The 27,272-nt window shown below is 36.8% G+C and overlaps 2 protein-coding genes across 2 annotated transcripts; one reads left to right on the top strand and one right to left on the bottom strand.

The window, feature by feature from the left end:
- Positions 1 to 1,067: 1,067 nt before the first annotated feature.
- Positions 1,068 to 25,913, bottom strand: LOC116301865 (glutathione synthetase-like). Its single transcript, XM_089034227.1, has 13 exons — positions 25,314 to 25,913; positions 16,263 to 16,338; positions 15,218 to 15,384; positions 14,594 to 14,642; positions 14,327 to 14,400; positions 13,572 to 13,652; positions 5,664 to 5,747; positions 4,646 to 4,715; positions 4,272 to 4,393; positions 4,101 to 4,170; positions 3,296 to 3,377; positions 1,636 to 1,828; positions 1,068 to 1,489 (listed from the first exon to the last, which is right to left on the bottom strand). Exons 1-13 carry the CDS (start codon positions 25,577 to 25,579, stop codon positions 1,366 to 1,368), a joined length of 1,458 nt encoding a protein of 485 aa, XP_088890353.1. The 5' UTR covers positions 25,580 to 25,913; the 3' UTR covers positions 1,068 to 1,365.
- On the top strand, positions 8,982 to 10,443 carry LOC116301864 (uncharacterized). The gene is made up of 2 exons (XM_089033581.1): positions 8,982 to 9,195; positions 9,326 to 10,443. The coding sequence occupies exons 1-2, from the start codon at positions 8,982 to 8,984 to the stop codon at positions 10,441 to 10,443; spliced, it is 1,332 nt and encodes a 443-aa protein (XP_088889707.1).
- Positions 25,914 to 27,272: the final 1,359 nt, after the last annotated feature.

Genomic DNA, 27,272 nt, shown 5'->3' with positions numbered 1-27,272 from the left:
ACCAACGAAATATGCTATTTGTATAAGGTATTTGTGAATCTTTTCAAAAAGGAGTTTTATTATTTTCTTTATTTTTGACTAAAGGTTTTTGTTTAGCCTAAACACCTGGGATTAGTATATATTGAGCTACGAAGAAAAATGTTCGCTGATTGGCTAATTAGATCGAGCTGAGAGAAGCGAAACCACCTGGGAAGGTAAGCATCTAGCTCTGGCCTATTTATAAATTTTCGTACATATCTATTATTTACTAATTGATGACAAATGACTATAAAAAAGTATCGTTTTTTTAAATATGCAACAATCCCGAGAGCTATAATTGAATAGCAGAATCTTATTTGTGCTCTCTGATTTGCAAATTAATTGTTACAATTTTGAAAATTGTAATAAAAAATTTGAGGAACCACTTGCTACTTAAAACAGCAATGCTAATCAAGTTAGGTAGCAAATTAATCATTTGGTACTGTTATTTGATAATTGTTATAAGAATAAGTATAGAAATAGGAAAATCCAAAAACAAATGTAATTGGATTGGAGTAAAAAATAAAGAAAAAGTGCATCAGAGTAACTAGTAAGTTTTTAAAATTTGATCTATTATTAGTTTTTTAAAACCTGAACGTTTAGTTCTTTTTAATTCATCTTTGATCTTGTTCCAAGTAATGGCACCGACGTAACGGATATTAAATTCGCCATAATTAGTTCTTATTTTGGAAATGTAGAAAGAATCTTTTGAAGCTAATCGTGTTCTGTAGGTATGTATTTTACTTATGGGTGTGAAGAAGTCATGCGAAAAACTGATGGCAGAGTGTTTGAATGAAAATCATGCATGATTTTACCATAACTTGGAAATCGCGCGCTGATTGGCTTAACCATTGTCGATTAGAGGCTAGACCTGCTCTGTGCTTAATATGATCCCCCCTTCCCTTACTAAAAGTTGTTGCTGAGCGATTAATTCTCCATTCTGTTAACTGTCAATTTTTAGCTTATCCCCCTCCAGATAAAAAGTGACTGGTGATTGTTCCCCCCCACCCCCACCCCCCCCCCCCACAACCCCCACCCCTCTTAACACGCAACTACATCCCACGTGTCTATCATCGTTGATAAAAAAATTAAAAGTTTTACAGCCTAAAATACTAGCCAACTAATTTTTTTAGGGCAGACATAATTAAGACTTGCAAAATGTACATAGGCGACGTCAACCGGAAGTGTAACTTCCCTTTGGCTTTTCGCGCCATCAAAGTCTATCTTCCGGATGCGTTGATTACTGACATTGAAGTGTTTTGAATAAAATCTTCAACGAACAAAACTCCTAAGAGAACTTTGTTATGCTTCCTGTTGACGTTGCCAGTCCCCTATTAAAGTCCCGTATTAAACAAGATACGGACTATCATAACCTGCCCTTCCAGACATAGCACCACCATCTTCAATCTTGTCACTTTTTGTTCGAAGTAAATGACCAACTTGTTTGTTTATAAGGAGTTTGCCCCCAATACTAATGAATAAAGTGCATAAATAGAACTGTGAATATAAATCCTCGCTCACCAAAAAAAGGGGAAGCCTTCGCTTGAAACATAGAGGTAATAATTGCAGGGAAATTGCAGACAATGATCACGTGACCTGCCTAAGATCATAGTATACCTTATTAGTACGCCAAATACTCCCAATTCACTGACGACATTAGTCAATACAGGTTTTTCGTGTTCAGGGCGAATGATGTAGTTCTGGAAGGATGGAGGTCGTATTTTGTCCATGAGGATGTACTGGGATCGCTCATGTGCATTTTTCATCTTGTTCAAAGTAGTCTTGATATCATCGCCATAAAAATTGTTCCCTGAAAAATAAAAAAGATAAATTTTTTTACAAGGAATAGGTAGAGTGTTGCAGCATGCACCTGACTCTTCATCGAGATTTACTGAACAAAGAGATTGTGAAAGTTGTGTTTTAACTATTTTCATTTGGCCGGGGTTACAGGGGTTGGACTAAGATCAAACGTCGAAATTCACAGAGGACCACAACCAAGTTTGTTAGAGAGGACCACAAGTTAGTGCATTAACACTATTAAGTGTACATCCTCTTTAAACAAAGTCTTTATTATTATTATTATTATTATTATTATTATTATTATTATTATTATTATTATTATTATTATTATGACAGCAGTGTAAAACTTTTGTATGCTCCATACAAGTGACACAATAGGGCGCTAAGCGTAACCTAAAGGCCAAATTAACCCTAATTAAATTCTAATTATAATTGTTAATAAATGACAATATAATATGTTGTGTTCAAATTTATAGTTACTAATATTTCAAAAAAAAAAAAAAAAAAAACTTATGAAGCTTAAAAACTATCATCCTAACTTCTGAGTATATTTAGAATGTTCACTAAAATTAGTGATAAAATGGGATTGATAAATCCTAAATCAAATCTTATATGGAATATATAAAATGTGACTATATATGAAATCATTAATTTAAAGGTCTAGTTATTATTATTATTATTATTATTATTATTATAGTAGTAGTAGTAGTAATAGTAGTAGTAATAGTAGTAGTAGTAGTAGTAGTAGTAGTAGTAGTAGTAATAGTAGTAGTAGTAGTAGTAGTAGTAGTAGTAGTAGTAGTAGTAGTAGTAGTAGTAGTAGTAGTAGTAGTAGTAGTAGTAGTTTTTACTAAATAGATTTTATGGCTATACATTAGTAGATATATTTTTATTATAGTATATTTTATTATAGTTTTTCTTTTTCTCTTTTTCTTTTCTTTTCTTTATTAATTTGTTGCAGGTATATAGATATTGTATACACAGATTGGAAGAACGTCAAGTGCATCTAAAGAGACAACCACTGGTACACACGCAGAGTCAAAGAAGTCATTGAAATTAGACTCCACCCCAACAACATCGATACCGTTCATTCCAAAGCACTCCGTCACGCCAACCAGACACAGCCAATCACAGCCCCGGTACGATCCTTAAGTGAGCCAGGCTGACTGCAGACTAGCAGTAGCAGTCGAAACGTCGAGGTCCACCTAACTGCCACAATCGTAAGACAAATAAATAGTGTGATATCGGATTTATATCCACTATGAATAATCCTTTTAATTTTATTAATGCCATTTTGGCCCGGTAGTTTTAATTTGGTAAGACAAACCCGTGAGGTTCGACATGGCTTGCCGCATTATGCGACACTGGAGCGCCAGCTGTTTCATACACCGCTTTTTTGCCCCTAATTAATTTATCAATTACGTTCGACACATGAGTAGAGCGGCTTATAGAACGGGCAATGATGAACATTTCTTACCTCCCCCTTCTCTCTGTGGTTTAAGTACGTATTTTCTTGGGTCTTGTAGAGCCATCTCGACATTCTGATCTCCCTCAATACCCTAGATAAATTATGACAAGGATAAGAATGATCCTTTGCAGCGACTAAAGAAAGGTGAGCGGCAAAGTAACACAATTTGCAAAGCGATGAAGATTAGACCTTTTTAACTTGGCGAAAATATATTCTCCTTTCAAAACACGTCATCCCTTATGCTATACCCTGCTAGCAGAGGTCTTTTTCTGCCATCGGTCTTGGTTGAAATTTTCTCCCCGACCAGCCTGCCGTTCAGCCTTACATCGGAGGCAAAGAAAAAACAACCTCTGCTCACAGGGTACGGTTGCATATAAGAAGACTAATGAATAAATACTCAAAAATACATTTTACTGTGAAACGCTTGAAAGCTCAAGTTAAAGTGGTCACCACTAAACTGTACATTAAGTTCAAGGTAGAGAGTTGTAAAATCGCTGGCCGGGGCTTTTCGCATGACCGTAAAAAAGTCGTTGCCGTGTCCGTGCCGTGCCACGACCGTGATGTTTTCTAGAATTTTGATTGGTGGATTTTTTCTTGTCCAATGTGATTGGTCTGGCATTGCCGTGACCTTGGCGTGATTATGTCCGCGCAGTGTTCATGCCGTGTTTCGGGTATTTAATTGGATGGAGAATAAATTCTCGTGCAATGCGATTGGTCTGGCGTATCCCTTGTCGTGTCACTACAGTGTTCTTGCTGTGAGCGTTTCACAGTCATACGAAAGCTCTCTATATCAACGTACTTTATATCTACTCACCTCATCTAGTGTGTAGAGACCCGTAAATGTTTTTCTAATTCTTTGTAAAGAACCTTCATCAGATATAAACCTAGCGGAAAAGAATAAATAAATGTTGGGAATGCGTGGAAATAAATGAAATGGGAGGGGATCAGAGCGGGGAGGGGCGGATTTATTGATGATAGGAGGTACCTTTCAAGGACTCCAGGCTTCGCCAGGACTTGCTGCATTTTCTTGGTTGTCAACAGATGCAAGGCAGCAGTGGGACATTTGATAGCAAGTGATCTCTCGACAAGTAATCTTGTAGCCCATACCTGAAATTAAATATAAGCTTTTCAAGATGTCGAACTTTGAATGTTAATGTGTTTTTCAATATTCTGCGAACTTAGACATTCCAACGGCTTGTTGTGAAATTGGTTTTCACTGCCGCCAGTCAAAAATATAAAAGCTATCGACTGATTATTTTTGACTGACGACTTGCAATTACCAAGTTCTCAGAATATCGAAAATTGCAGTAACAAACACGAGAAAAATTGATCATCCAAGTTTTCGCTTTCAATACTCACGTCTTCTGTAGGGTAATCGTTTGGTGTATAACCAGAACGATAATATACTACTGCAACTTCACAACCGTCTCTAAAATATGAAACAGGTTTTGGTTATTAAGTGATGCTAGATATAACTGGATAGAGATCGTCAGTGGCCGTTACTCCTTGAAGCCACAGAGCTCAGAGAATAACGTTTTGACAAGTCCTTTTATTTAGAGAAATAGCGCGCGAAAATATGCGTCGCAATACTGGATAAAGCGCGCGCAGGCATTGATGAAGAAATAGAAAACGCGCGCGCGTGCTGTGTGCAGCTATAAAGCACGCGGAGGTTGGTAGAACACGCGAGAAGTGGACACTTCTTGAGTGTTCTGCCAACCCCCAAGTGCTTTATGACTGCAGACCGCACAGCAAGCAAGTTATTTATTTTTTTATTATAAAATACAAATTACAATAATAGATAGGAATGACGCAACTGAAAGTGTGCGCGCGTGCAATGTGCTCTCATAAAGCAAGCGCTCCAAACCAATCAGAACGCGACATTCATAACAGTTATGTTATAATGTCTCTTCTTTGAGCCTTTTGGAAGCGTCTTTAAGGGAGGGCGTGTATGCGTTCAAATTAAGAGAACCCATAAGCCTCAGGAACAGTTTTTTTTGTTGCAAAACATCACTCCCCGTACTGGGCTCTTCCATGCGGTTCGCTCCACACGCACTACCACTATATTCTATATTTACAGCATGCGACACTCAACTCGCTTATTGATTTTTACGGAGGGAAGAAACCGCAGTACCCGGGGAAAACCCTCAAGGCAAGGGAGAGAACAACACATCAAACAAACTCAACTCACAAATAATCCAGTCTGAGCCGGGGTTCGAACTCTGACCAAAGCGGTGAGAGACGTGCATTAAACCACTACGCCACCCCATATTAATGCCACGATATATTAATAGAGACTTGTAATGTCCTATATCTAATATCCCTGGAATCTATCTGGTATCATAGCCCTTATTAATTTCATCGTAGACCTGCAGCTTACATTATCAACTTTTTGTTATCATCAGGCTTGGCTCTTTCATGCAATTCTAGAAGGGATCTTTTGATCATCTTAATTCTTGGATTCCTATGAAAAAATAACATATAACATACAAATGATCTGACTTTCAATTGACTCAAATCACAACGCGTCTGATACAGTTGATGATTACTAGGATTGAAATGTACTGCTATAGGGGAGTGGATTAGGAGATTAAGAGCAGGGGCGGATCCAGGATTTTTTTAAAGGGGGGGGGGGGGGGGCGGGGTTGTAGCATTGATTGAGGTACTTGTTTGGCGGGAAAGTAGCACAGGGTTCCCAAACGGAAGTAGGTCTTATGATAATGATTATTTGCTGCAGGCGAGCATGGTTGTTTCAGGTCCCACACACGGCGTATAGAAAAAAAAAAAGCGAGCGAAATGTGTTCGGCACCGCTGTTTTAATAAAACTCGCGATGCTGTTGGTGTTCTCATGAACATAATAATAATAATAATAAATCACTATGGCTCTCATAGGGGGGGGGGGGGGGGGGGGGTTGGAACCCCCAAAACGCACCCCTAGATCCGCCACTGTTAAGAGCCGTCTTTTTAAGAAAGCTTACTTTTTAATTCGTTCGATGTTTTATAGATGAACATATATCATTTAAATTTTTTTCTTTTTCTCCATTTTTATATTGTAATTGTAAGTTCTTAGGGCTGCTACTTTTTAAATTGATCCTTATTAGCTTGTTTAACGATTCATTAAGTATTGTAATGCGCAATTGAAAATTTCCCATATTGATAATTGAGCAATATAAGTGTAACAAATTATTATTATTATCATTATTATTAGCGGAGCACCATACTTTTAAGTAAAAAAAAAAAAAAAAAAAAAGAAAAAATGGTAAACCATCGAGTTGATTTTTCATGGATTGGCAGACGTCACTTCAGTCCAATCCGTACGTCCATCCGTCCGTCCGTCCGTGTACGCAACACAGGAATCCCGCTTGATGTCAAAGCAAAACTACTCACAAATGCGGCTCTCAAATGCACAGAAAAAGTCGCTCTAGGACAAGTTATAGACCAAAAACAATTTAAAAAAAACTTTCATGTAGTCAAAGATGGATCAAGAAGTATTCTTCAAGAATTCAGGTGTGTTTTATTTAGCAAACGATCGTATATTATTGACAAGCACTTTTCTCAACGAATCGACAAATCAAAGACTTTCTCTCAAAACATTTTATATTTCTATAGATAAGCTCTTTCTACCAATAATTTATTTATTTTTGAATGAAATATAAATTTTTACCAAATATTCCACTGTTTATTAAGCTGTTCGAGCAAGTATGATTATAAAAATGAGCTTAAATTTGTGTTTTTGAGAGATGTTATTGTATAAAGACCTAGACTTTCACTTTAAAAAGCTAAAAAATATTCAAAAACATTTACAAACGCCAATTTACTTACAAAGAAATTAGTCATTTTGTATTTTGCATTGCCTTTTGCATTATTTTCTATTTTGTCTCAGTTGTTCTTGTCAAGTTTAAATGAATGTAAGCTTTGTTTTTGGAAAACTGTAAAAGACCTAAATAGTAAACCTTATTTTTTGCTCACCTTAACCGCCAGTTTTCAAGTCTGTGTTTTTCAGTCTTGATTTGTCCTAAATCTCCAGATTTTCGATTTCCATGAAAGACATCCGAGGTAAATTTCATTAAACTTGATATTGTATTGGATTATCTGTAGCTATCTTTCGTTGTTGTTTTTTAAGTAAGAGAGATTCAAAGCCTAAAACTGTCGGCCTTGGAAAACTTTGTCGAAGAATCTTCTAAGAACAAAACTAGCCCCTGGGGGTGGGGGTGAGTTGTGTACAAAATTCCTAAGTGGGAGAGTATACTCGCGCAAAAAAAAACAACAAACAAACAAAAAACAAAAAACAAAAACAAAACAAAAACAATGTAGGGCATTTCGATTCGATTTCACTGCATGGTTATTTATTATGGGAGAAATTATCTTCATCTCTAATAAGAAATAATTGAAGATTTTTTTCCCGGTCTTATTTTTACCTTTCAGTTCCATTCACATTCGAGAGCTCCGCTTTTAGGCAGTGCCTAAATATGTATATTATTTTTATTAGACATTTAAACATCCGTCTACCGTAGTAGATTGAAATGACCTGCTAGCAAAGTGCATAATTTAGGCCCTTTCCACACTAATGCACTTCTGTATTTTCGTTTGGAAAAAGTCGTACTTTTAGACGCCTTTTTCGCGTGGCGTGCACATTAGAACCATCGAGATCGCTGAGCTATGTTATTGAAAATGCAGTTTGAAAACGCTCTCCACTTAAAAGAGAAAAATCTATGGTATTACACGTCGGGCACGCTGGCCCACAAAAATGCCGACTTTCGACATTCATTAATTAGAGTGGTCTACAGTAAAAACGCAGGATTTCGAAAGGCTTTTTTCGCATACGCAGACGACGATGTTGCATAATTTCCGATCGTATCTGCGTTTCCAGCTGTCCGAATGACTACGCGCGAAAAGGATTGTTGGTAGAAATGGAGCGGCCCTCTCACCAGTCTCTCACTTTTAGACCGCGCGGTTCATCACATGAATTTTGAGTCCGCCATCTCGAAGATTTGCCTAGTTAGTGAATAGTGGCAAATTTTTCACGCCTTTGTGTCTCCAAAGCCTCATCTGAGTTAATATACTCATACACAAGTACTTCTGTTGATTGTAAGTGAAAGAAACATGAATAAATGCGAATATAATTATGACTCTAACGATCGTGAATTGTTTTGGTTCTTCACTCGTAAAAATAGAGTTTGTTTACATTTGATTTTACTTGCTATGTGTCGAGAAATATTCCAAATAGCAAGATTAAGTACTTAAAAAGGTTCTTGTGCATTGGCTGAGTCATTCAGCGAGAAAATAGCAAAATAACACTCGTTCGAGCAGCACAGATCGCTGTTTCAACTCTACTCGATGGGAAGAACGACCTAGAGGCAGCCATCAACTTTTTTAGCGGGTTTTTCTCTAAGTTTCAGTTACTTATGAGCCAAAGACAAGGCAAAGAAGAATAAAAACACGAAACTCCTGTGAACCTACTCGCATTCGTCGGAATGCCAGAATCATCAAACGCTACTCTAAAGCCATTCAATCGTCTTTTATTCACCTTTGCAACAACTCACGTAAATAACACATTCTGATTGGCTGAGAGCTATGATCAATAAGAGGACGGACACATGGATGACGTAATGTTTTTGAAAACACCGAAGACTCGCCGGTAGGATTTTATCGTTAGGACTGTGATTTTGCGAATTTATTTTGCTAATAAAAGTCGACAATGGAACCAGAAGAGGAACCAAACTTTGAATTTAATCTTGCTGATAGTCTTGCCGACGAATATTTAGTTCTGGAGGCAGAAAAGATAGAGGAAGACGTGAAAAATTCATCTCGCTTTGCATCTTGCGAAGAAAAAGACTTGAATGAGCTTGTGTCAAGTGCTAACGCGAAGGGCACAAAAAGAAACACCAAATGGGTATTAAAACTGTTGCAAGGTAGGTCAGCTCATTTTTTTCAAGAAAATATGCGTTAAAAACCAGCTAATATTGAAAAGGAGAAAGAAATCTACAGAAATAATCTTACTTTCACTTTTAGTTACTTACGAGTTGTTGATGCAATTTTCAGAATACTGCCATGAGCGAAAAATTTGCAAGCCCTTGTTGGATCTAACAGAGGCCGAGCTAAATGACATCCTGAGGAGGTTTTATGCAGAGGCCAGAAACAAGAAAGGTGAAGAGTATAGCCGCTCCTCGCTGCTTGGGTTCAGGAATGCTGTTGAACGCCATTTTGCAGTCAATGGTAAAGCAATGAAGCTCACTAACAACCCAGCATTTTACAGCTCTAACAAGATATTGGAGAGCAAGCTGAAGGTCAACAAAAGAGAACAGAAACAAAATACCAAACACAAACCAGTCATTGAGCCAGCCGATGTGAGTAAAGTCAAGAAAAATCCTTTTTTGAGCCACGAGAATCCTTACGGCCTCCTTCGGCGAGTGTGGTTCATAGTGACCCTGTATTGGTGCCGCCGTGGTTGTGAGGGCCAAAGACAGCTCCGCCGAGAAAGCTTTACTTTTGATCTTGACGGTGAAGGAAAGGAATATGCAACCATGACTCACGAGGAGCAGACCAAAAACCATCAGGGTGGCTTTTGTGACAAGCAGAGTTATGAAAACGAAACACGGTTGTATTCAACAGGTGAAACTGGCGATTCGCTGTGGTGCCTGAAGTACTATCTTTCCAAACTTAACCCCAAACAACAAGCGTTCTTTCAAAGACCAGTGCCAATCTTTACACCAGAGGACCCAGTGTGGTATGAAAACAAGCCTCTAGGTGTCAACAAGTTGGGTGATATGATGAAGTCAATCTCTATCGGAGCCGGCTTGTCAAAAGTCTACACGAACCACAGCGTCAGAGCAACAGCTATCACCATGTGGTCAAATGCTGGAATCCCGACTCGTCACATAATGAGCATCTCTGGACATACCAATGAACAGAGTATTCTATCTTATAACAGAAGACCATCGGTCCAGCAACTAAAGACCTGCTCGGACGTGATTTCCAGTGCATTGACCGATTCAGAGGGCGAGAGTAGAAGGCTTGATCGAGATCCCAGGGCTGTTTCGTCTACTTCCACTTCTGTACAGGTTGTACAGTCTGAGATGGCCATTAACTCCATTCCAGAGTCGATCTTCAATGGCTGCTCTATCCAGAACGTGAATGTCTATGTTGTCAAGCGAAATTGACATTGCTTTTCTTAGCTGAACTTATTAGGCCATGCGCACGCTATTGGTGTACAATCTAAAGATTCGAAATTTGAAGCTTCAACATTGTTTTAAAGATTCGAAATTTGAAGCTTCAACATTGTTTTATTTTGCTTCTAATTTTATCTCCGCTAAATAAATCCGAATGAGATTCGACGTCGTAAATATTTGACAGTCAAAGATTATTTGTTGCTCTAAAAGATTCTTATAAAAACAGTGTAATAAGCAAAAAATAAAAACCGAAGAATCTCTGTCACGACCTTACTCCAAAATGTAGCGTAACATTAGTGTCATCTCAAGAGTAAATTGCATTCAAAACTACCGTGAGTTTCATCCATATCGTTCCAAAGTTATCGCCCGTTTAGTTCCAAAAAAAATCGTGCGCATCGTCCCTATGAACCCAATGTTTTTTCACTATTGTCCCAAAGTTGCCGAAAATTACCGCCTCTATCGCGCCATTTTCCCCCCACTCTTTTGTGCCGAGTTATCGTGCATACCGTTCCTATAGTCCCAATGGTATCGTTGTATTAAACTGCAAAGTTTTACAGTCAAACAAGCTCACGCGTTGACCCCTAGATTCGATTAATGAAATCATTAGTCAATTATTCCTTTTTTACGTACGAACCGGAATAATGGAATATTGCAATATTCAAATGAAAATTCAGTTCATTATTCGACTCGTGATGAAGAAGGTAAATCATCTAAATTACAGATACCTTCGAGCAGAAGTCGCTCTCTTATTTCATAAGCATACACACTAGGTTTTGTAATTTCCATGCCTCAATTACTTGGAGGATAAATTTTGTAGGGAGCGCTCCCGCCTTGAGCGAAATGGAGACACAGTTCCATGTCGTCGATAATGTTGAAGTATTTTCTGGACTCCACAACTAGACATTTTCAGTTGTCACGAAATTGCTTTATTGGACAATCCGCTATTGCTGAGATGAACAATTTCCTGTCGAATAATATCAGGTTAAGGCTTTCCCTGCACATAAACACGGCCAAGACTATTTCTGGCCGCCATGTTTTCTTGGTCTTCCGGCTGTGTTAGCACTGATAAACCAATCAAAATGTCGTATATTGAATTTAAAGTTGATGGGAATTTTCATATCTTCGCTTTCGACGTTGTAAATTTCAACTAAATAATGAAATCAAAATTCGAAAATTCAAATCATTAATCGACTCTAGGGGTCAACGCGTGAGCTTGTTTGACTGTAAACTATCTTCTGTGATCAATCAACTTCACAATCAATTAATTAATCCAATCATTTGTAGGTTTGCATATAAGAGATTTGACATTTCACTCCCCGAACTGTAATTAATGCAATAAAAGTGAACGTTTTTGTATGTTTTATGTAGCTTGTCGTTTTTTGTCTTTCTTTAATTAATTCTGCATACTTTACCTTTCACTATACTTAGCTTCTGTTTTCAGATTAAGATCCCACAATAAACACTTTGAAAAGCGTAATACGTTACATTTATGTTTTTTTTTATTACACCAGTTTATCATCCCGCGTTCACGGACGATAGGCACGTCTTAATTAATGCACAATTGGGGCGAAATATTCAAAATATTTGGTACGATATGTACGGAACATTCAGAAACTTTTGGGATGATAGGTGCGATACTTTTAGGCACGATAAGGACGATATGCGTGAAAAGTTTATTCTTGATTGGGGAGAAAGGCATGTTTTAACGCGGGCGAATTTTCTTGCTATTTTTCAAACGATTCTAACGCTTGTTTTTTCAACTTTTCTCTGGAAGTTTGAGCCCTAAGCTGTTGAAAGTTTCCACAATTGTAGGGAGTTTCATGTGCACCTGGACACGACAAAATAATTTTAATAATGACAGAAAATAAAGATTTCATTCGAAATTTACCTCAATCGTTTTTTTTCACAAATAGTGATACCTGTTTTATTTATCTCTCTATATTCTTAACCTTTTGTTTTAAAGCAAAATCAAGTTATTTTTAAGGTGCACATGAACTGCAGATTTTTTCTGTGAAATTTCATGAACAAATGTTTTGTAGTTGTTGAGAAAATATGCAAAATATAGCGTTAGAAATTTGTTACGCGATTGTACACCAATAGCGTGTGCATGGCCAGTAAGCTTCGTTTTTTAGAACCTTTGAGTTCTGACTCAAACTCTTTTCGACTTAGCTAAAAAAGCCATTTATAAGTAAATGTCAAAAGTTTTGACCAATAGCAAGCATTCTTTCACAGTGGCTGTCAAAGAACTGTCAAAATTAGCCAATCACAGCGTAGGAAGTTTGGTTGTGAAATGTTGACGTGCTTTATGAAAAAACTTTTGTAAGTTATAAAATAACCTTTGAAGTTTTCAAAAGTAAATAACCGAATAACCTTCGTTTTACTTCTGTACTCTGTCCTCTAATGATCATGAAAACTAACTATCTTAGCGAAAATATTCAAAAGCTCACAATAATCGGATCTGTTTGGTCTATCGCCTTGCTTTCCTTGAATGACAAATTTTTGAAAAATTTTTCGCTTATTTTATTTTGTAAACATTTCGCAGTTTGTTGTAAAAAACAGATCGCACATAGATTTCCATTGTCTGTCCTCTTATTGATCATAGATGACGTCTTAAAATGTTCAAAACTTTACAGTGAAACCACTTTAGTTTCGAACATTTTAAGACGTCATCTATGATCAATAAGAGGACAGACAATGGAAATCTATGTGCGATTTGTTAAGTAGATAACATAAGAGATATTCAAATGTGCTGTAAACTCTATTTTCTATCATAAATCCGTGAAATCCGTCAAAAATCCCTTCCGAGCTTCGTCGAACCGCGTGTATTTTTTTTGAAAGAGGACTTAGAACGAGGGCCGCTCGACTGAAATTCAAAACGCACCGTGATTGGTCAGTTCACGCGCTCTCCGGACAGCTTATTCTTCTCGTAGTGTGGTTGCTATAAAAATCCTATTGTGGACGCGAACCTTATGGTACGTCTTTGGTAAGACGAAAACGGATTAGAGTATCATAATATATATGCATTAGAGTGCAAGTGGCTTTTTTGAGAAAACCCTATTAATTAGTGGTTGAATGGCCTGTCAGTGAAAGGGCTAGCTGGTTCCTATTGTAATACTTACCTTCGGTGAAGATAGTATTCTACAGGTCTCTGGTCAAACATGGCCGAGTCAACATCATTTGTTACCATTAGTATAACGGCCCTTTAAGAAAAAATATATAATTATATGTTTATAACAAAAGTTCATACCCATGCCTTATGCCCTTAGAATAACAAACTTTAAAAACTATGCCTCTCCGCCTTCCTTGTCCCTGGGGATCCCCTGGACATCCCTTGTCTATCCCCTTGTACAAAATCCCCTTAACTACCATGTTTCTCCCATCCCCTTGTCCCTGGGGATCCCCTGGACATCCCTTGTCAATTCCCTTGTCTCCCTTACCATTACCTACTGTGTCTCTCCCATTCCCTTGTCCCAGAACATCTCCTGGACATCCCTTGTCTATCCTCTTGTGTCCCTTACCCTTAACCACTGCTTTTCCCCATCTCCTTGTCCCCTGGGGATCCCCTGGACATCCCTTGTCAATTCCCTTGTCTCCCTTACCATTACCTACTGTGTCTCTCCCATTCCCTTGTCCCAGAACATCTCCTGGACATCCCTTGTCTATCCTCTTGTGTCCCTTACCCTTAACCACTGCTTTTTCCCATCTCCTTGTCCCCTGGGGATCCCCTGGACATCCTTTGTCTAATCAGCCATCTGCATATCCCATGAACGCATAGGCCACTATTGGATATCCTTCAAGGTCTTCTTCGAGACAGCGAGGTAAAAATGTGTTTCATTATCTACTTTAATCAAACACTGACCAAATCATTCAGTACCTTTTATTTCCATACATTTCCCAAGCTTGTGCAATCCCTTCCGCTATTCCAATTAATGCGGAATTGCTTGGCAGCTGTCATCAAAGAAACACGTATATTAAAAAAAGTAAGGACCGCTGGGATAGTTGTTTTACAGCGTTCCCATTTCGAGACACCGACGGCCGAGACAAGCAACGCATTTTGAGACTTACAGGTAGCCCAGTAATAAATTATTTACTAAAACTAAATAAGAAAGAGTGGAATGCGCAGTATTAGACCAGATCCTACCTTCGGTGAGCCCTCTGGAATATCTTTATCCATTAATCCAAGAACATAACTAGAATAGCCAGTATAGGTAGTTTAGCAAATAATGATGGAATACTGGGATTAAATTACATTCAAAGCAGCCCATGCGTTCCTATCAAGATTGAAAGATTAAAATGAAATTTTTAGTTTGCTTTCAAAGTTGTTTAGAAGTTTGCAGAAATCATTGGGGTATCCTTTGAATTTTAAATCAAACCTCGATTTGTATATCGATTTCGGCCGATTCAAAAGAAAATGCAAACTTCAAATTTGAAAAAAAAAAACTGAATTAAATCTTACAACCTTGATAGGAACGCTAGCTTGAGCCGGTTCGATTATGAATGACAACAGAACCCTTGCACTGAAATAACCCTTGCCCTAACAGTTTGTCTTCAATTCAAACTCATGTACAAGAAAGAGTGTCTCAACCTTTATCCGAACGCCATGTTTAAAATGGCTAATTTCTCAGACCAAAAAAAAATTGACCAAATTTTAAGGTATTCAAAATCACACTTCCGAACGACCGTCTTCATGGAGAACTCCTTTTTGTCGCGTTTTTTCACTCACTGACGTTTAATTGGAATATAGCGCTTAAGTCGTTGAAGTTACCTGCCAAGTCCTGGTAATTCAGATCCAAAGTGACAAGCTCCAGCTGCAATAGTATTGATTTCAACTTGTTTGATACTCATCTGTTCATCATTCTTATTCTGGTTTATATCAGCTTGTTGGTCAACATCCAGCATGTAGTCTGACCGAACCAAACCAAGAGATATTGGCTACAAAAATATAAAGGATATCAAGCATAATGAACAAGGGAGAAACGAAAGGTGTTCTATATAATAGGTGCAAAGGCACCATAGAGGTCAATGGTTTGATCTTCAGTGACTTCACAAACTTATTTCAAAGAGTAAGTAAAGCTTGGTTATTGGTAAGCTGCCTGCTAAGAAACACGTTCATGGTTTGAACCTCTGTGATCTCACATACTAGTTTCAAGGAGTAAGTTTGGCTTTGATGGTTAGTGTGCTGCCTTCTCAGCGACAATTAGAGGTCGTCCATAGTTTAATCCTCATTGACCTCCTAAACTTGTTTTTAGGGAGTAAGTGTGGCTTGATTGAGTAGGGTGCTGCCTGCTAAGCAAGAGATTCATGGTTTGATTCTCAGTGACCTCACACACTTGTTTTAAGGAGCAAGTGTGACTTGGTTAGTTAGTGTGCTGCTTGCTAAGCAAGAGGTTTATAATTTAATCCTCAGTGACCTCACAAGAGGCTTTCAATTTAGTTGATAATCAGGAGGGTAAATGCCAAAGGACTAAAGCGTCTATTTAACAAATATACATCAGTTTTTTTTGTGTCTGTCCTCTTATTGACGAGAAATTGCGTCATCACATTGTCAAAGTAGTTTGAATCCACGAGGCGTACAGATTTTTAGAATAACAATTTTTAGTGATCAAAACAATCAAAGGAAAAAGCGCGCGCTCGTTGACGTCAGCTTTATCTGTCTGTCCTCTTATCGTTGATAAAAAAATAACCAATCAGCGCGCGAGAAATTTGTAAGTTATTGTAAAATTTTGTTTTTAAATGCGTCTATATTAATATATGGAAAATATAAGAACGGCATTCAGGTCAAGCCTTGCATGCAGTACCGGAATACAAACCTGAGCTATTCCTTCAATTTTTGTCTGTTCGTAAATATTGAAGATCCGAGCGATAAAATCGTCAGCAGCAATGGTCCTAAATTATGAAGAGTACAAGAACGATATGTCAATAAGGTGATAAATAATAATAATAATGATAATAATAACAATAGTAATAAAAAAGCTTTGTGAAACTAAAATTCTGGTCGAGGTCTGTTTCCGACTTGTCTCCAAACAGTAACTTGGGATCTAAAGTAATTACTCTAAGATTGTTGCAGGAGCAGAATGTTGTTAACAGAGATGCGAGATGCAATTCTAGATTTGTAAAAAGACAAACACTAGATCTAAATGCCGCCACATGAATATGGATACACCTCAGGCAATGCAAGGAATCTTATTTCCGAGAGAATGATTTCTTTTGTCTATTCTTAAGTCTCTGGGTGGACATTGTAAACATTGCCATTGTGATGACAACCATTTTAACAATAGGTCTTGCCATATCGCTGTATGAGATTGTTCAATAGATTTCTGGACGGAAATGTATATTAAGTACTATAATCTTCTAAAACAAATTTTGCCATGGTACGCCTGACTATTGCTTTGTTACATATTTTGAACTTTGTGCAGTTAGATCAGTGTTGCCCAGTTATATATGACACAACTTCAGAGGCAATATTTTCTATTTTTTGTTTATCTGCTTCAACGCACCAAGTCAAAGAATCATCTAAAATGTCGTTCCCTTCTCAACCCTCCATCTGGGACGTCGAAGCCGGTGGTCTTGTGAAAGGTGGAATTAAGCTTCCCACTTTTTTACGAAAATGACAGTATTTTGACTTAGTTTGAGTTTCATTATAGAGAGAAATCAGTTATAAAATACTTGTTATGAATCTCGCTTTGTGATTGGATTGGAGCTTTAGCTTCCCACTTTTTACCGAGAACGACATTATTTTGACTTAGTTTGAGTTGTCATTATAGAGAAAAATCAGTTATATAAAATGCTTGTTATGAATCTCGCTTTGTGACTGGATAATTGGGGAGCTTTAGCTTCCCACTTCTTTACGAGAATGACATTATTTTGACTTAGTTTGAGTTTCATTATAAAGAAAAATCAGTTATAGAATACTTGTTATGAATCTCGCTTTGTGATTGGATTGGAGCGCGCATGCTTTATTAGAATTACAGAGCGGATTAATTAACCTGATCCCTTACTTTGAAAAAGTGTTTCTTATCCCCCCCTCGTCAATTTAGAAAGTCCGCTGTCACTCTCCACATCAAGCAAGTGTACTGATGACTGACTATATTTTACGTTCACTTTAAGTTTACCTTGAGGTCTTGAAATTATTAGCTATTATTATAATCATCATCATCATCACCACCATATAATAATAATAATAATAATAATTATTATTATTATTATCATTAATTATTATATTATTATTATTATTATTATTATTATTATTATTATTATTATTATCATCATCTTTGAGGCTTTTGCGTTCAGACATGATTAATTAAATGTAAGATTACGGATAAAAAATAATTAAAAAAAACAAAAACAAAAACAAAAACGGACCAGACTTATCAAGAACACTAGTGACTCTGGCCGCCTTTGCCATGACAACCCCACCAGAAAACAGTAGACATGCCACTCATTCATCTCTTCTTTGCGTCTTCCCACGCTTTGTTTGCATACAGTCCTTTGACTAAACGTTGTCGTTTGATCGGCTTCATCCCTACGCGCTTAGACCGTAAAAGGATCATGGGGATAATTACGCGCTTCACACATTTTCCTTATCATTCTGATGAAAGCTATCATAGTTATAGCCGAAACGTCATGTTTTTTAAATATTCTACGCGCTTTATCCGTAATCTTGAATTGCATTTAATGAATTATTTCTATTAATATTATTATTATTATTATCATCATTTTTATTATTATTAAGCACCCTTGGTGTCTCCTCCAAAAAATCATCAGAATTTGTAGAAATGATGAGCGAATTAGGTTTAGAGAAAAAGCAGCAGAATTATATATTTAGGAGCGTAACGAAAATCATCATCAGATCCACTTATTACATTTTTTGTTGTCGTAACAAAGCATGGGATAATCCTGAATTGATAAAGTTTTAGTTTTGTTAATTCTCAAGTGTTCGTAAAGTCATATTCGAGTAGTCAATTGCCCTATTTCACTATGACGTCAATGCTTGTTTATGTGGGGGATAGAATCACCAAATGTAATGGAAAATTCAACAAAATTTGCTCCTAGCGAAACAGTTTAATCTAAAATGGCCTGGTTTTCAGATATAATATGTGTTAATATGTACTAAAAAATATTCTGAGAGTTTGCTGGCTATTCTACTTCTCTTCATGGATTGATACGGGTTTTAGAACAATTTTCGGTGAATTTGCGTTGATTTGACCCCCTCCGACGACCATGATCCTTTGCGTTTAAACAATAGATTGTTTTGATGTGACGTCATAGTGGAATAGGGCAATTGTAAATCGCCTTTAAGTAGAGAGATTTACAATTGCTGTAAAAATGTTGAACATAAAGTTTTCATTATTATTATTATTATTATTATTATTATTATTATTATTATTATCGATTCCCAACTACTTAAGTAATAATAAATAATGAGAGAAAACACTGCAGTAGAAAACAGTCACCTCAACTTTAGTGACATGGATTTTCTCGTTCTGAATTCGCGGAAACGCACCGGTCAATGTCACGAACTTAAGCTTTATTAGATATTGAAAGTGACTCCTACATTTGCACGTCCAAATAGTAATACACATACAGTCGATCCCAAAAACGTCGTCCAAGTGAAAAGAGGTTTATAGGACAATAAATGTCACTATTTAATGTTGTATAGAATGTGACATGTAAGATGGCGGACGTCGATAACTTGAGCTCCGATCAAATAAGTATTAATATAGTTAAAGAACTTCTTAAAGTACAGGAAAACAGCTTTAAATCTTTTGTGAACCTCCTAATTGATAATTTCAACAGCCGACATGATAATTTAAACCGCGAAATACAAGGAATCAAGGATAGTTTGCAATTCTCACAGAAAGACATCGACGTGACGAAGAGCAAACTTAACAGAATTGACGCCTTAGGCTTGGAGATTGATTCTTTAAAGGGCAGTATCAACGATTTTGACAACAAGATAGATTATCTTGAAAATCAGAGCAGGCGAAGCAACGTGAGGATCAGTGGGTTGAAAGAGGACAAAAACGAAAGCTGGGCAACAACGGAACAGAAGGTTAAAGATCTCTTGAATGAGAAGCTGCAGATCTATCCCGAAGACGGCTTTAAAATAGAAAGAGCTCATAGAACCGGTAGACGCAGCGAGAAGCCAAGACAAATCGTCGCTAAGTTCCTCCGATACAAAGATAAAGAAGCTGTTCTTCAATCTAGCAAGAAACTTAAAGGAACAGGTATTTACATCAACGAAGATCTTTCCTCGAGAGTTGTCAAAAGAAGACAGGATCAACAGGAGAAGCTGCAACAAGCACGCAAAGAAGGGAAGATCGTATATTTCAGTATGGATCGATTGGTCATAAAACCAAGACCAATGGCCTTTAATTCAGAGCAACCTTTTGGCTCTCTTGGCGCTACTGCAAGCTTTGGATCTTACAGAGACGCAATACAAAATGGAAGCAGGATCAACGCAGGATCAAATTCACCGAAATCATCCCAAGATCAAACCTGAAATTTGCACGATTTGCCTGATGTACCGACATGTCTCAACAAACTGAACATTACTTTTGTAAAGATAAGTGAATATTATATAGTTATATATCTAACTTTTCTTCAATATATTCATTCCTGAATTTTTATGCGTAAACAAAAAAATAATGTATGCACAGTATGCCTAAAACGCCTAAATTCAAATTCTAGAACAGTTAATTGTTCAGTTTGCTCTAAACGTTGTCACCTGAAGTGTCTTAACAAGGCACCTGATTGTACCGATGTTAACGACCTATCTCATTTATCAAAATCACACATATGCTCTCATTGCATAAGTGACGCCTTGCCGTTTGCATCATTAGATGACGACGAGTTCCATTCAGCCTTGCTTGAATTACAATACGGCTGGAGCCCGTTTCACAACTTTGATCGGCTCAATGGGCTTTCATTCCAACCTTTTCAAAACACATTCGCCAGGTCCAAAGCAAATTTTGTAGATAACTTCTGTGACCCGGACGAAAACGTGTTTACAAATGTCAATGATATGTTAAGCAATTGTCGATACTATGTCGAAGATAGTTTCGAAAATCTTTTAGACAAACCAATTGGTTTTTCACTCATTCATTTTAACATAAGAAGTTTACGAAAGAATTTCGACAATCTGGTTTGTTATCTTACCGCTTTTTAAAAAGCGTCACTTTGACGCAATTGCTTTGACCGAGACATGGCTTAAAGATAAAGATGATCTACCTTCCTTTGCAATAGCGGACTACCAAGGCCCAATAGTCTTAACTCGGCCAAACGAAGATGGTGGCGGAGGAGTTGCTCTTTATGTCAGAAATAATTATAATTTTAAGATTCGCAATGACTTAAAGTATAATAGTAACGATATCCAATTTCTGTTTGTCGAAGTGGAAAAGAACAAGGAAAGCAAATTAGTGGGTGTCACATATAAACCTCCAAAAATTAATATTGATAGCTACTCAGACGTTTTTACTGAACTTATAGAAAAACTACATAATACGAAAAATTGTTACATAGCTGGAGATTTCAATATTGACCTTTTAAAAAGTGATTCTAACGCGGAAACTAATGCCTTTGTCGATACGTTGCTCTCCTATTCTTTTTTTCCGGTCATAACAAAACCTACACGAATTACTTGTGATTCTGCAACATTGATTGATAACATTTATACCAATGCATTTGATCAATCCGTCAATAATGTCACTGGCATATTATACACTGATATTTCTGACCATCTACCAATATTCATTATTCAATACGAAAAAGAGCATAAACAACGTCCGGAAAATTACTCTAAGCGTATCTTCTCCGCTCGTAGTGCAGATAAATTTAGAGAGGAAATATCTAGGGTTGATTGGTCAGTCATCTACAATTCGAACAACCCCAACGAACAGTATAATTTCATGATAAATACACTAATGGAAATATATGACAAACACTTCCCTATAAAAACATTCTCAATTAAACCCTCAACTAGGAATAACCCCTGGATTACACCAGGTATATTAAAATCCATAAAGAGAAAAAATAAACTATACCGAGCAAAACTTCGAAACCCTACTGAGAACAATCGCGAGGCCTTTCGAAATTACCGTAACACACTGAATCTTCTGATCAGGTTTACCAAAAAGGAATATTACAATAAATTAATAATTAAAGCTCATGGAAACTTAAAAGCTACTTGGGAGATTATCAACGAAATAATGAATAAAAGAAGAAAACAAACAAAATACCCTTCTAGCATCGTTTACAATGAAAAATACTTTGACAGTAAACCTGATATTGTTAATATTTTCAACAGATTTTTCACCAATGTAGGGCCCTCTTTAGCCAAGAAACTCCCTCCCAGTAAACTAAGTTATAACAATTGGATGAAGGAAGCATCACCTATGCCGGAGCTTACTTTTCAACACGTAACACCATTGAAAGTCCTAGACCAATTATACAGTCTCGACTGCTCGAAGTCTGCCGGTCACGATGGCATTAAAATAAAATACTTGACTATGATAGCCGAATTGATTCATCGACCATTAAGTCACATTTTCAATACTTCGATAATGACTAGTTTTTCCCGGATATGATGAAAATAGCCAAGATAATTCCTATCTTTAAAGGAGGTGACAAGTCTATTGTATCTAACTACAGACCTATTTCTCTCCTTCCCATTTTCTCAAAAGTATTCGAAAAAATAATATGTGAATCATTAACAGAACATCTAGAAGCCAATAATCTCTTATTTGACTATCAATTTGGTTTTAGGAAGAAAAGAAACACCACTTACGCTATACTAGACTTTGTCAATAGGATAATAGAATCAATAGACAATGGTGATTTCTCAATTGGTATTTTTCTAGATTTGTCTAAAGCCTTCGACTCAATAGATCATGACTTATTGTTGCGCAAATTGTCCTATTATGGTATTAACAACGGCACAAAAGCATGGTTCGAAAGTTATTTAAAGAATAGGAGGCAATATGTCTCGATTGATGGCATTGATTCTGATCTATTAAGGATCACTCATGGCGTCCCACAAGGCTCCATGCTTGGACCGATTCTTTTTCTAGTTTTCGTAAATGATGCACAATACGCATCGAAATTGATACACCTAATCTTGTACGCAGATGATATGAATTTATTTTATAATCACAAAAGTATGACAACCACTTTAAAAGTCTTTAAAAACGAGCTAGATTCACTTGAGGATTGGTTACTGGCAAATAAATTAACAGTTAATATTTCTAAAACCAATTTTATTCTGTTTGGATCCATACAAAAACTTAAAGGCTTAGAACAAACACCGATATTAAAAATAATGGATAAAGCAATAAACAGAGTTTCTAGTACGAAATTCCTTGGCGTCATAATTGACCAAAACCTCTCATGGGATTCACATATCGATTTTATTTCACGTAAAATCGCCAAATCAATCGGTATTTTATATAGAGTTAGACATTTTCTTAACCTTGATATACTCAAAAACTTATATTACAACCTAATTTATTCTTACGTTTCCTATGCTACATCAACTTGGGGTAGCATTTACAAATCAAAACTTAAGCGTATTCATGTCCTTCAAAAACGCGCTCTCCGCGTCATCACGTTTGCCGACAGAAGGGCCTCTAGTAGACCGTTATTTCGGAAGCTGGACATGTTAAATGTTTATGAAATTGTTAATCTTCAATTGGGCATACTGGTCTTCAGACACACTAACAATTACTTGCCAGAAATTTTTTCTAACTATTTCACTGACTTATCACAAATTCACAATTATAATACTCGCTCCAAATCGAACAAAAGTATGTTTTTACCTAGACAAAATCTTAATTACGGAAAATTTGGTACAAAATTCGCGGCTGTTAAAGTTTGGAATGATATACCCATTGAGATTAAAAATAGTTGTTCACTCAAAGCCTTCAAAAAGAATTACAAAAAGTATTTGCTTAACTCAGATGAATGATTGTTTAAGAACATTTAATTACTTGATTGTTTTTGTTTTCGCTAATTACATTTTTAAATCATCATTTTTCCTATTTGCCTTTGCATAATAATCAAGAGTCCGTAACGTTATAATGACCTCTTATATCAAACTACTGATTTTTTTCTGATTTTTTCTTCCTTTCTTTTTTTTTTTTTTTTTTTTTTTTCCTGTACATTTATTTTGTTTTATGAAATTTCTAGTTGTTCAACTACGAAAACTACTGTACTATATATGATTCTTCCCATCTTAGATATATGTAAATATTACTCATTTTCGTCTTAAGGGTGTAAGAGCTTGTTTAACCTCTAAGGTTGTTCTCTTGCACCCCCCACAATATTTGTAACTTATTCAATTTATGTATATGTATATATATATTTTTGTGGAAATAAAAAACTGTTGTAACTGTTAAACTGTTGTAACTGTTGTAACGTGTCTCATTAAATATTCAGTTTTACGCGCGTGTGGAAATAGGAATCTGAACGTGCTGCATCACATGCGTGGCAGAAAATGTCGACGGCGGGTGATTCAAAACAAGTTCTTTCGACTTTAGAAGTTCGGGTTTTGGACTCCAAGAAGAAGTCTAGCTACGTTGTAAGAAGTTTACCCAATTTTCCAGTGTTAGAGACCGTTTCAGAGCTACGTTCTGAGCTAGTGAAAGCCTTACCAGACTTAGAGAACGTTCTGCAAGACTGAGTAATGAGTAATGAGCAAACCAATCTGCACGTACCATACCTATTTACCTATTTACCTATTTACGTATATACTATACGCTATTTCATTCAATTGCATTTCAGGATGTTCTAGAAGACACTCCATGACGATATACTCTTCATGCGGAAAAAGTGTTCCTGTTTGAAGAGGTCGACCGACGGGCCAAGGATTAATGTCTCCACTAGTGTAGACGTCCGTTTGACCGTTTTAGGACTTACAAACAGATTAGCGGCTATCTCCTGGTATGTTTTTGCATAAAACAAATGTTGGTATACCATTCTCCACCTTAAATCATCCGAGAAAGCCCGCGGCATCTTTCAGATTCAGTTTTCAATACTGTAATTTACTTTTGCATCAGTATGCTAATTCTGAAAAAAATCCACGCACGTAAAACTGAATATTTAATGGCACACGTGACAATTATTGTCCTATAAACCTCTTTTCACTTGGACAACGTTTTTGGGATCGACTGTATATCTAATATTGGCTTAGTCATTCTCTAATGTTAACTTATTCTCGTCCAATGTGCACAGGCTTTGTAAATGCCCTTAATATAGATAGATAGATAAATAGATAGATAAGATAGATAGATAAAACTTTATTTTACCACGGTATGATCATCAGGATTTACAAAATGTTTAAAATAATCAACTAACCTACTTTAAGTTTAATCTAACCTAATAAAATAAAAAACCTGCTTTCCATGAATGCAGTGCTTTACTGTGCATAATATGAAATTCTTTGAGAGACTCTGCCTGCCTTAAGTTATTTGGCTTGATTTGCTTGATTTACAGGTTTAGGGACAACATTTTTTATTCAATAGATATGTATAGCCCTTTTTCATTTAAATATGTAGTCGTTGTAGAGCTTTCGACTAAACTAGGAACACTTTCGGTTTCAGTTCACTCTCGTCACGGTACAACTACATTTGAATAGATCAATAAATAGGCCTAGTCTGTTAAAGGAAACGTTATGGCGAATGCGACTCAAGAATAATACTTCAATTAAAAATTAAAAGCCCAAATGTTTGAGCTACTGCATAAACTAAATTCAGAAATATCCGAGTATTTCAGTTGGACGAGCGAATTTAAAATAAATCGCAAAATGCCCTTGCACTTTGTAGTTATTAAGGCTAAAGTCAACGGTTTAAGTTTTGTATAGTACTCACCCTTGTAGAGATTCTTTCAAGAAGTCGTGTTCCTGGCTGACTTTATGAAGTAGAAGATTGAAATCTTCTTGTACTTCTTTAGCCTGATGAAAGAGTTTTCTCGGAAATGGAGATGGAAAGAGCATAAATGGAACATGAACTGTTAGCCCAGCTGGCGAGGACAGAAGGATACCATTCGCTAAAGCATATTGAGCGGCATTTTTAGCGAGCTCTTCCACTTGCTTTTCATCTAACTTTTCTATATTAAATGGAAATTTAAAATCCATTCTTTCCGGTGCTGTCTTGGCTCAAGGAAGCCGTAGGACTTTCGTATATATTTGTAAGCCGAGTACTTTCTGATTTTGTTTTGGAAACGGGTCACTGTTGCTGCGTGACGCGTTTTTCAGCCTACATTGAATTTCAAAACTGAATTTGCATCAAAATATGGCGCATTGACAATGAAAACTACCAACCATAGTTATAGTAATGATGAAAAAGTAAATTATACACCGTGAAAAGATGAAAAAACTTACTGACGTTTCGGACGTTAGTCCTTCGTCGGAGTAAAAGAGAAAGAAGTTGTAGAAAGGAGTGTATATATGATAGAATAAGACAAAAGAAACCAATGAGAGCAAGGTTGGCAAGGAAACAGAAACAAACAATCAAAAGACAAAAGAAAAGGTTAGTTGAAAATAAAGCGTTCATTAATCCCTTTGGGACTAAGAGTGCCCAATAGGTGAATAAGCCGCATTTCTTTGGTCTTGCGACAATCATTGTTGCCTTTAAGCAAAGAAAGACCGAAAACAATGAAGTCAGAAAGAGAATGGTTAGCTAGATTAAAATGGCGGGAAACTGGTTTGGTGGGATCGTTATTGCGAATATCATAAAGATGATTGCAAATGCGATCACCAAGACGGCGGCCAGTCTCGCCCACATACAAAAGATTACAGCGGGTACATTTAATACAGTATACAACATTAGAAGTGGTACAAACAAAATGGTCAGTGATTTTAACAGTTGATTTAGGACCGACAACAGAAGTGTGAGAGGCTATGTGAGGACAAGCATAACAACGTTTACGAGAACAGCGAAAAGTACCAGGTTCTTTGTTAGAGGGAAGAACTCCCTTGACCAAGAAAGAACGAAGATTACGATCACGTTTATAGGAAAAGAGAGGGCGGTTGTTGAAAATAGCAGAAGTGCGAGTATCAGAGTCAAGCAGAGAAAAGTTGCGGTTAACAATGGGTTTAATGGAAATGTTAATAGGATGATACGTAAGAGTGAAAGGAATGCGATCATTAGAGGGACGAGTATGAGGAGTGAGAGCGGTGGTACGATCAATAGTAGAAACTTTACGAATGGCGCGATCAATAACATGAGCAGGATAATTACGCTTAAGAAAGAAGGAACGCATCTCAGAACATTTAACAGAAAAATCAAGATCATCACTACACAAACGACGAAGACGAAGAAATTGCGAGAACGGAATAGCGTTAAGAGTGTGCTTAGGATGAGAAGACGAGTAGAGTAAATAAGAATGAGAGTCAGTAGGTTTGTAATGGACACTAGTGCTAAGACGGTCGTCATTAACACTAAGCAAGATGTCATAGTTATATAATGGAGCGAAATGGTTTGAAAACTCCATAGAAAAAGACCCTGTTAGCAGGGTACACTGAGATACATGGAAGGGGCCGGGGGAGTGGAGGACCTGGTTTCAACATGCATAGAGTATTTAGTTGGTTGAGCTTCCAAAAATATTGATAAAGTATTTCGTGACGTCTCAAAGTAATGATAAATCAGACGGGCGGGCGCCCGGGCAGATACGGGTCATATGATAAGTAGTGTTTAAAAAACGAGTAGGAGTGTTTTATCAGGTATAAAAACACGAGGCGTACATCTAAACTTGGATGTATACTTCATCCCTGATGAAGTCATCCTCATAGTATTCGAGTGGTCTTTATATAAAGTCACATATAAAAT

This window comes from Actinia tenebrosa, unplaced genomic scaffold (assembly GCF_029948245.1).
Source record: "Actinia tenebrosa isolate PJP-AT-01 unplaced genomic scaffold, QUT_ActTen_1.0 PGA_scaffold2__45_contigs__length_23673736, whole genome shotgun sequence".
Taxonomy (NCBI): domain Eukaryota; kingdom Metazoa; phylum Cnidaria; class Anthozoa; order Actiniaria; family Actiniidae; genus Actinia; species Actinia tenebrosa.
Note: the sequence above shows the minus strand (reverse complement) of the source record. Positions and strands in the feature narration are given on the sequence as shown.

Bases quoted from the DNA above. Each gene is read 5' to 3' on its own strand.
- LOC116301864 (XM_089033581.1), top strand. From the start codon at position 8,982: ATGGAACCAGAAGAGGAACCAAACTTTGAATTTAATCTTGCTGATAGT. The intron at 9,196-9,325 runs GTAGGTCAGCTC...TGCAATTTTCAG, and splicing joins GGTATTAAAACTGTTGCAAG to AATACTGCCATGAGCGAAAA.
- LOC116301865 (XM_089034227.1), bottom strand. From the start codon at position 25,579: ATGGATTTTAAATTTCCATTTAATATAGAAAAGTTAGATGAAAAGCAA. The intron at 15,385-16,262 runs GTTTGTATTCCG...ATATTTTTGTAG, and splicing joins AAATTGAAGGAATAGCTCAG to CCAATATCTCTTGGTTTGGT. The intron at 1,490-1,635 runs GTATACTATGAT...TTTATTCATTAG, and splicing joins GTATTTGGCGTACTAATAAG to TATTGGGGGCAAACTCCTTA.